At 45.8% G+C, this 9800-nt stretch overlaps 1 protein-coding gene across 1 annotated transcript in view; it reads left to right on the top strand.

Annotated features, from left to right (window-relative positions):
* Window positions 1-2926: 2926 nt before the first annotated feature.
* Window positions 2927-9800, top strand: part of LAMB2 (laminin subunit beta 2) — a 68840-nt gene continuing 61966 nt past the window's right edge. Inside the window, exon 1 of the mRNA XM_081320484.1 lies at window positions 2927-3106. Coding sequence (XP_081176610.1) covers window positions 3049-3106 — 58 coding nt within the window. The 5' untranslated portion in view covers window positions 2927-3048. The remainder of the gene's footprint in view (window positions 3107-9800) is intronic.

Raw genomic sequence — 9800 nt, 5'->3', positions numbered from 1 at the left:
GTCATGTCGCTATGACTTTGCCCTTACTTAGTCCTCACACCATGACATGAAGTGCAGTAGAAATAAGGAGGGGTTGGCAGTGGAGTCCCAAAATGTTATGTTGGGTAGTTTTCTACCATCTTAAGGATGGGTGCATAGTGTAGCACTTCTGCTCAGCAGTGGGGAGTGTAACTCCTGGAAAATTCGAGTGCACGCAGTTATGTCAGGATGCTTTTTGTTGACTATAGCTCAGCTTTCAACACCATTTTGCCGAGCACTCTCATCAAGAAGCTGACTGACTTGAAATTCTTCCCCCGCCATCTGCAACTGGATTCAAGACTTTTTCAGGGACCGGTTACAAACAGGGAGGGTCGGGTCTGCTTTGTCCACCCCCGTGAAGCTTTGCAGCGGCTCGCCACAGGGCTGTGTGCTTAGCCCCTACCTGTACTCTTCATACACATATGACTGTGTATCATCTGACCCATCCACTGCGATAATTAAGTTCGCAGATGATATAACTGTGGTAGGTCTCATTACAGGTGGGGATGAGACAGCATACAGGGCGGAGGTACAAAAACTATCCATATGGTGTAGTAACAACAACTTGCACCTGAACATCGGCAAGACGAAAGAGATGGTGCTAGACTTCCGGAGAAAAAAGGAGGAACCTGCCCCACTTTACATCGGGGAGGACTGTGTGGAGAGTTTCCTCCTTTAAATTTCTGGGAGTCTACCTCTGTGAAGATCTGACCTGGAAAGTCAACACCAGGTGGTTAGAAAGGCCCAACAGAGGCTTTACTTTCTTAGGGTCTTGCGGAAGAACAGGGTAGAACAACAGCTAATGACCCTCTTTTACCGGTCTACTATAGAGAGCGCCCTCTCGTATGGTATTGTGGTTTGGTATGCTGGTCTGACAGCCGCGGATAGGAAAGTATTACAGAGGGTGGTGAGTACAGCACAAGACATCGTGGGCTGTCCCCTGACACCACTGGATGACATCGCCAGGGCTTGTTGCCTTGGAAGAGTGAGGAAAATTCTCAGGGATGACTCACACCCTGGACGGTACCTCTTTACTCTCCTACCATCGGGTAGGAGATATAGGAGTATAGCCAGCCGCACCAATAGGCTGAAAAACAGCTTTTATCCGTGGGCTGTTAGGCTTTTGAATGAGAAATAATTTTTGTGAATTTTATGCAGAATTGACTTGGGCGGCCGGTGTGTGTAGTTGGTTCACATGGTGTAGTAAGATGGAAGGTCTGTTGTCACTGTGTGTTGGGGGGTGGGAGCACAAAGGGAAGCTCAGCTAATCTCAATGTACACATAGTTGTACTTTGACAATAAAGGTTCATTTCATTTCACACTTAATTCTTCATGTGGGATCCATCTGAAGAATGCTTTTTTTAACCAAAAATACAGACTGATTGTCAAAGAATATAGTAATAGCAATAGCACTTAGACTTATATACTACGAAGCACTACTTCATAGTGTTTTACAGCACTCTCTAAACAGTTTGCAGTCAGCATACTGCCCCCAACAAACTGGGTCCTCATATTACTGACCTCAGAAGGATGGAAGACTGAGTCAATCTTGAGCGGGACAGGATCAAACTCCTGGCAGTGGGCAGAGTTAGTCTGCAATACTGCATTCTAACCTCTCCATCAATATATTCTATCTGTGGTTAAATTCCAGTTTCAGTGGCAATGACCCAAACATGGAAGCGCCCAATGAGATACCATGTCACAAAAGCAACAAATAGATCCAGCCCTCCTTTAAAACTATCTAGTGGCCAGCACAACTGGTTGACGTAGCATGACTTTTAAGACTGGCTATTAATCTGTTGCAAAAATAAATAAATAAATACAGTACTTTAAACACTGATTTATTTATTGTGAATGAGCTTTTGAAACTAATGTAATCTATGAAAGCCCACATCAGAATGAATGTGTTAGTTTTTGAACTGCCACAAGTTTATCTTGTTATGTTTAGAGAAGAAATCCTTTTGTGTTTGTACAATGCCTGCCACAAGCCAAGAAACCAGAGAAGACTTGGCTATTCTTCAACCTGCTCCCTCGCTGTATTTTCTTAACCAAGCAACATTTTACCAGGCAGCAAAGAGCACATTCCAACTTTTCAAAACTTCAGGATATGCCAATATCAGACTAATCCATCTGAACTGTATTTATTAATCCTTACAAACCCCACTTTATCATAACTAAGCAGAAGGGCTAATAACAGATTGTCATAAATTGCTTTAAAACACTGAATTGAAAATTGCTGCCCCAAGTGTACAGATATAATCATTTGAGCACCCCGGATCTTCTGGAATAAAAAAAAACAAAACCCTGGCCTGACAATTTACTAAGCAAGTAAGGGTCACGTTTTGGAGATGCGAACAATAATTGGCACCTCAGAATCCAGCTTGCTTCTCAGGACAATTGTAAGGATGCCATCTTCTGTTTGAAAAGCTAGGAGAGAAAAAAAAAGATTATAAACCGGCAAAGCTGTCTCGCTTTTTAAAATAATTGCTGTAGAGCCTGCCACTGAACTTGAAAGAAACATTTTAGACGCAAAAATGGCTTAAACAGCTGCCCCGGAATGCCAGCCAACAAAGAAACAAACCATCGGGAATCCCCGCAGAGTTTTCCAAACTTAGGACGGCGCAGACCCGAGTTTGCAAATGGGCGCGGGCCTGTTTTGCGCTTTCGGGCACCACCAGATCCCAGCAGAATCCGGCCCGCGCTTTTCCTTCGGCCCTGTTGCTAACTTTTTCCGACTAAGTTTAATCTTTGGAGCAGCCGTGACGCCGGCGTCAGACGAGCTGCTATTTTCTTTCCCCGCAGCGCGGGGTAGGTGAGCGGCTGGGGCGGGGGGGGGGGGACAGCGGCTGCTGGTGGGACAAGGAAGAAAAGAGTGACCCGGGCCAGTCCCGAGTCAGAGGCGCGGCCTGGGCGAAGCGAAAGGCTGGGCCACCTTGCCCTGCCCTGCCCTGTCCTTGGGAATCTCCGCCTCAGGTCCCCCTTTCCTAGCAGCATCTTTTGGCCGTCGCCTGTGGATCAGCTCTCCTCGCCATGGCTCCCTTCAGGCCGGCGGCTTCGGGCATCAGAGCGTGGGGTTTCCTCCTGGCAGGTGAGTCTTCCTCGCGTCCATCTCCGCTCCCTCCTCGGAGATGGGGAACCTGCCGCCGGACATGCCTAGTTGGCGGGAAGCGTTGGTTACCTTTGAAGGGAGGAGCGTGCACCCTCCGGAGTAGAGAGGAAGGAGAGGAGGTGAAAGCGCAGGGGTGCACTCGTAATTTGGGATGATAATAATAATAATTAATAATTTAATAATAATAATAATAATAATAATAATAATAATAATAATAATAATAATAATAATAATAATAATAATAATAATAATGATGATGATGTTGTTGTTGGAAGGGACCTTGGAGGTCATCTACTCCAACCCCCTGCTCAGGCAGGAAACCCTATACCATTTCAGACAAATGGCTGTCCAGTCTCTTCTTAAAAACCTCCAGTGTTGGAGCATTCACCGCTTCTGGAGGCAGGTTGTTCCACTGGTTAGTTGTTCTAACTGTCAGGAAGTTTCTCCTTAGTTCTAGGTTGCTTCTCTCCTTGACTAGTTTCCATCCGTTGCTTCTTGTCCTGCTTTCGGGTGCTTTGGAGAATAGCTTGGCTCCCTCTTTTTTGTGGTAGCCCCTGAGATATTGGAAGACTGCTATCATGTCACCCCTCACTCTTCTCTTCGTTAAACTACACATACCCAATTCCAGCAACCGTTCCCTATATGTTTTAGCCTCCAGCCCCCTAATCATCTTTGTTGCGCTTCTCTGTACCCTTTCTAAAGTGTCGACATCTTTTGTTTTGTTTTTCTTTCCCGGGGTACCAGGCCCCGCTGAGTAGAGCTGAGGGGGGTCTTGGAGAGAGCAGGGAGCGCCCGGTCATCCCTGAAGGAGCCACCTTTCAGCCTCACAAGCACCCTCCTTCCTCCTGTCCACTGAAAGGCACGGCAAAGGCTTGTCAGTCTAGTTTTGGGGGTTTCGGTGAAGCAGTCTGCTCCGAATTAGTGTGTATGTGTTTGTGCGTGTCTGGGGGTGGGTGGGTGAGGCTGCCAACAGGGGAGCGATCCCTCAATTTTGGCCATGAACGAGGATGGGGGGGTAGTCCCAAGTAGTCTTCTAAGTCAGTGGTTCTCAACCTTTTCTTCACTACAGCCCCCCCCCCTTTAAATCCCATAGCCACGGATCTCCAAGACTTAACTCAAGATTGCAATCATAGCATTTCTTCAAGCCCTCTGTGATGACATTGCATCCCTCCCCCCTCAAGAGCTCTGCGGACCCACAAGTTGAGAACCACTGTTCTCAGCAAAGGCTGGGATTTAAATGTTCTGGGTTGGGATTGCCGCCTTTATTCTGAACAGGCTGGCCTGCTTTCACACTGCGCAAAGGACAGAAAATCAACAAGTGGCCCTTTCCGAGGTCTGTGATACAGAAAGCCCGACTGCCTGATTTCCCCCCCCCCCTCTGCTCCAATAAGCAGCAGCTCAGCCCTAGGGGTGTTTGTTTGTGCAGGAGAAACTCTCAGGGAATGAAGGAGATCCTGAAATAAGTGCCCGACTGGAGATGCTGTTCCCGAGAGCCAAAGGGCTTGGATCATATCCTCCGTGAAAATAAATGCCAAGAAGCACTGTCTGTCATAGGAGCAGGGAGGAAGCCTCCCCTTACCATGTGGATTTTTTTACTCCTGAATCTCCTTGATTCAGTCCTCGTATTAACAATAAAGGTAAAGGTTCCCCGGCACATGCGTGCTAGTCGTTTCCGACTCTAGGAGCTGGTGCTCATCTCCGTTTCAAAACTGAAGAGCCAGCGCTTGTCCGAGGACGTCTCCGTGGTCACGTGGCCGGCATGACTAGATGCCAAAGGTGCACGGAACGCTGTTACCTTCCCACCGTAGTAGTCCCTATTTTTCTACTTGCATTTTTACGTGCTTTCGAACTACTAGGTTGGCAGAAGCTGGGACGAGTAACAGGCGCTCACTCTGTTACGCGGCACTCGGGATTCGACCCGCCAAACTGCCGACCTTCTGATCGACAGGCTCAGCGTCCTAACCCACTGATAGGGAGAGTCTAATTTGTGGTGCGTTCTTACCAGTGGGATCAGAGTTTTATACTTGTGAATTTTGAGTTTATGGAGACTTCCCTAACTGTGGTCCCTTCGACTTCCAGAATAGCTACGCTAGTTGTAATCCAGTTGTAATCCATTAAACAGTCGTGGGAGGCTATCTGTTCACTGTTTGTATTTGTTGACCCCCGTTAACCTCCAATCTCTGTATCTTTTTTTTTCCTAATGCCTTTGGAGTAAGATGGAGCGTGTGGTCTGTGCCTGGCTGATTTCTAACCAGCCTTGGTTGTGGGGAAGCTGCACACCCATTTCCACCAGCTGGAGCCTTTGTTCCCAATTCCCTTTGAAGTTTTGGCTCCAGAGGATTTGAGGCTCAGGGAATTGGCCAGCTGCCTGGAAGCAGCATCGAAATGCGAGAGGGCGGTGGGGAGATTGAAGGCTCCGTGGCAGCTGTAGGCGTCCCTACAGAAGAAGCAGGTGGATGGAAGAATGCTTTGCATGCCATCCTGCAGCCAAAGCTTGGGTAAGGTGGACAGAAAATCCTGGCCATGGCATCCAGCAGGACCCCCACTTACACGACTGCAATCCCTCCTGGAGGCTGTGCCGTCGCCTCCCCACCGCAGCCTCTGGAGAGGAGATGTTCTCTGAAACTCAGCCATCGTTCACAAATTCAACTCTCAGCCCCCACATCCCTGGCCCAGGGCCAGGCTGGCCGAACAACAGAGCCAATCCCCGCTAGGGTTATTTCTGGCAGTGCTGCAGCTTCCGCTCTCAGGCCTAAAGGAAGAGGAGGGGAGGGCAGCTTTGACATTTCTCTTTTCCAGCCCCACCCTTGCATGAGCCACAGAAACAGGTGGAAGAATTAGGGTGAAGAATCTGGAGGAAGGAAACCCAATTTGATCTGAAAGATCTGCTAAGATTCCTTAGGGCCAACAGTGTGAATTGGGCCTGCATCACTGAACCAGCAGCTCTCTGGGGCAGAGCATAGATAGACAGAGAAGAGCATAGATAGCGAGAAGATGGAGGACAGATTCCAATAGCCACTGCCCGTTCTTACATTTGCAGAGCCTTTTGGAATCTGTCCTCCATCTTCTCGCTATGACATCAAATAGCCTTGAGCTTCATTTAACAGATGGGGAATTCGACTCAAAGCCAAACCAAATTGAAATCCTTCCAGGTTTAAAACCAGCTCTGGATTGCAGGTAGTCCTCAACTTACAACCATTCGTTTAGTGACTGCTTGAAGTTACAATGACACTGGAAATAGTGCCAAAAATAACCAGGTTTCACACTTAACGACCATTGCAGCATCCCCATGGTCACGTGATCGAAAGTCAGGTGCATGACAACTGATGTGTATTTATGACAGTTGCACTCCCAGGGTCATGTAATCACCATTTGTAACTGTCCCAGCCGGGTTCCAACAAGCAAAATCAGGGAATGCCAAATGCACTTAACAACCACATGATTCATTTGACAGCTATAATTATTCACTTCTAGATGGTGACAAAAAGGTTGTAAAAATGGCACACAGCTCAGTTAACAACTGTCTTGTTTAGCAACAGAAATTTTAGGCTCCATTGCGATAGTAAGATGAGGACTTCCTGTATTGCTTTCGAGTCACATTTTGACTCCTGGAAATTGCCTGGACTAGCTTCAGTGCTTCGCCCTTGCCTCCTTCTTCCTAGAGCTGAGAGAGAATGATAGACCCAAAGTCACCCAGCTGACTTCCTGTCTAATGTGGGATTGGAATTCACTATCACCCAGTTTATAGCCTTGTGCCTTAACTACTGCACCAATCTCTGGATTATTACCATTATTTTTTCTTTTTACATTTTTTAAAGAAAATTTTGTGTGGGGCTCTTGTAAACTTTTGTCCAAGACAGTTTTTCAGTTCACATCTGCTTTAGACATAGAGTTTCTATTCATCTGAGTCTTATAGGAATATTTCATGCTTGCTTTCTATCAAGATAAAATGCAGGGGAGGAGAACAATTTGAAAAGCGTTTCTTAAATCTGAATAATAAATAGACGAACTAAAGACCACCCCTGTTCTGTCTTCTTTAAAGTCCAAATCTTCATTAAAATGTGTTTATATGCAGATTTAATAATTTTGTATATTTAAGGAACTTTGGTTCGGAACAAAATGATCTGGCCCGTCTTCTCCCTCTCTTCCCCCATTAGACTGAGAAAGACATCTCTGGTATGATGGTATGTGATGATGGATGTTCTTTGGTAGGGGGTTAAGTGTATTTAAGTTAAAAAAAACTTGACTGGGGGCCAAGCGCTATGGAATGCATAAGACTGGAGTGTTTACCAGTCGCTCCCTCTATATTGTCAAGAAAGAAGAAAAAAGTCAAAGCAGCACATCAAATGGCAGACCCTGTAAAAAAATTAACACAATAAAACAGGTATTCTTTCAATAAACTATTTCTTCAGGAGTCCGAAAAAGATACTTATTTCCTAGTAAGAAATAGAATGCATTAGAGATGAGTTTTCCTTCATTTGGGCATTATGCCACCAAAAACACACTGATTTCAGGAAAAATAACTTACATAGTTACCTGGAAGTCATTTCCATTTAGCTCCCAGGAGATCATTGCTCAGTAAATATGCAGAGGATTGAGCCATACGTTTTTCTGATTAAATTTAGTGAATTTTGTTGAAGTGTTTAGCTATGCCTGTTCTTTTTTGTTCGTCTCTTTACTTTCAGTAAACCTAGCTTAAGTGCCCCGGGGTGTGCTCCCCATTTGCACTAAACCACAGCAAAATCTTCTCTTGATTACAATAGTCCTTGATTTATGACTGCAATGGAGCCTGGCAATTATGGTAATAAATCCTGATAGTCGTAAAGTGGGTTGTCACATGATTAATCCAATTTTACATCTTTGTTTTCTGGTGGTCATTAAGAGAACGCCACAATTGCCAACCAAATCCAGTTTCCTATGGGGCTGAAAACTGGAAGCAAATGCCAATTTTTGGCAAAAACTTTGTAAATGGTGGTCGCTTAACTGCAGGATTGTGCAAATGACTGTAAATTCAGGCTGGTTGCCAAGTGTCCAAAATGCAGTTATGTATCTGAAGGGGAGACAATAGGGTGCTTGGTTGTAAGTGCCTTTTGGGGTGTCCATTGTAACTCATTGTTCGCCAAGTTGAGGACGGCCTGTGTAGCAATTTTTCATTTCATTCCCATGATGTTTCCTTCATCTTCTGCCCAACTTTAAGCTTTTTTTTTAGCTATAGCAGGGTTGTCAAACTCAATTTCATTGAGGGCCGCATCAGGATTGCGGTTGCCCTCAGGGGGCCGGGTGGGTATGGCCAGGGTGGGCATGGCCTACTGGGTGGGCGTGGCTAGAGTGCATATGGCCTGCTGAGTAGGCGTGGCCAGCTCTACATCGTTGGCATCAAGGGTGCCTATGGGGGCCTGGGCAGGAGTGGGACAGATCTGAGGGTCTCTGGCAGAAGGAGGGTCTCTGGGCCAGGGCCAAGGCAGTGGGGGCCGTTCCCTCACTGTTTCCAGGATGGCTTTGCGGGCCACATGAAACCACTTCGTGGGCCGGATCCAGCCCCCGGGCCTTGTGTTTGACATGTCTGAGCTATAGTATCAAAAGAAAATTTTGCCATCATTTCCACACCATCCAGTGCTAGCTTTATGGTGTGGAAAAACTGTTAGATTTTACCACCCCACAGCCAAAGTTAGGTGTTCAATAGTGGGAGCCAGGCATTTCCTGGGTTTTCAAGCTGAATGTGGGCACAATTTTGTGGTAAATTCTGGTCAGTTTCTGAATGCTGCCGTTCCGCTTTTGGCAGTGTTGGGGTCTGGAACAACATAACAATGAAATAGTATGCTAGGTGAAATAATGTAACTGTATAATGCTATAACCAGCTCAGTCCTTCACTTTGCCTCAGCTCGTAACACGAAGGAATCTGCAGATCAGTGATTGGCAACTACAGCTAGTTCTCAACTTTCAACAGTTTGTTTAGTGACCATTTAAAGTTACAATGGTACTGGAAAATGTGACTTATAATGTTTTTCACACAACCACTGCAGCATCTCCATGGTCACATGACAGAAATTCAGACGCTTGGCAAGTGACTCATATTTATGACGGTTGCAGTGTCCCAGGGTCATGTGATCCCCTTTTGTAACCTTCTGACAAGCAAAGTCAATTTCGGACGCCAGATTCACTTAACAAACGTGTACTAACTTTACAACCTCGGTGCTTCACTTAACAACTGTGGCCAGAAAGGTCATAAAATGGATGAAGATTCACTAAACAACTGTCTTGTTTAGCAATGTTTGGTTCAATTGTGGTCATAAGTTGAAGACTACCTGTATATAGAAAAAGGGAAGGGAAGGGAAATCCTAAGTCTACCTTCCCCCCACCCAAACGTTGCTGGCAAGTTGGTTCTGTTAGTGATTCTCACATTTTATTCAACTTGTGTTGTTTATTTTGGGGTTTATTAATTTCAAAAGATTTTAAGCCACTTGGGTCTTATGGCTTTATGACAAAGGAATCGAGGAGGAGGAACAGCTGGTGAGGAAGGGAGCAAAGCCAGAGGGTGCTTTGCCTATTCTGTGCTGCACACACATAATCACAGATAAATCACACATTACTAACAATAATCCCTTAACGTCTGGATTAATATCGCTATTCCAATTTCTCAGTTTAATTATTTTAGCCATCTGCCATGGTTGAT

Source organism: Vipera berus (assembly GCF_964194415.1).
Source record: "Vipera berus genome assembly, chromosome: 2".
NCBI classification, from domain to species: Eukaryota; Metazoa; Chordata; class Lepidosauria; order Squamata; family Viperidae; genus Vipera; species Vipera berus.
This window is presented reverse-complemented; position numbering and strand designations above follow the sequence as displayed.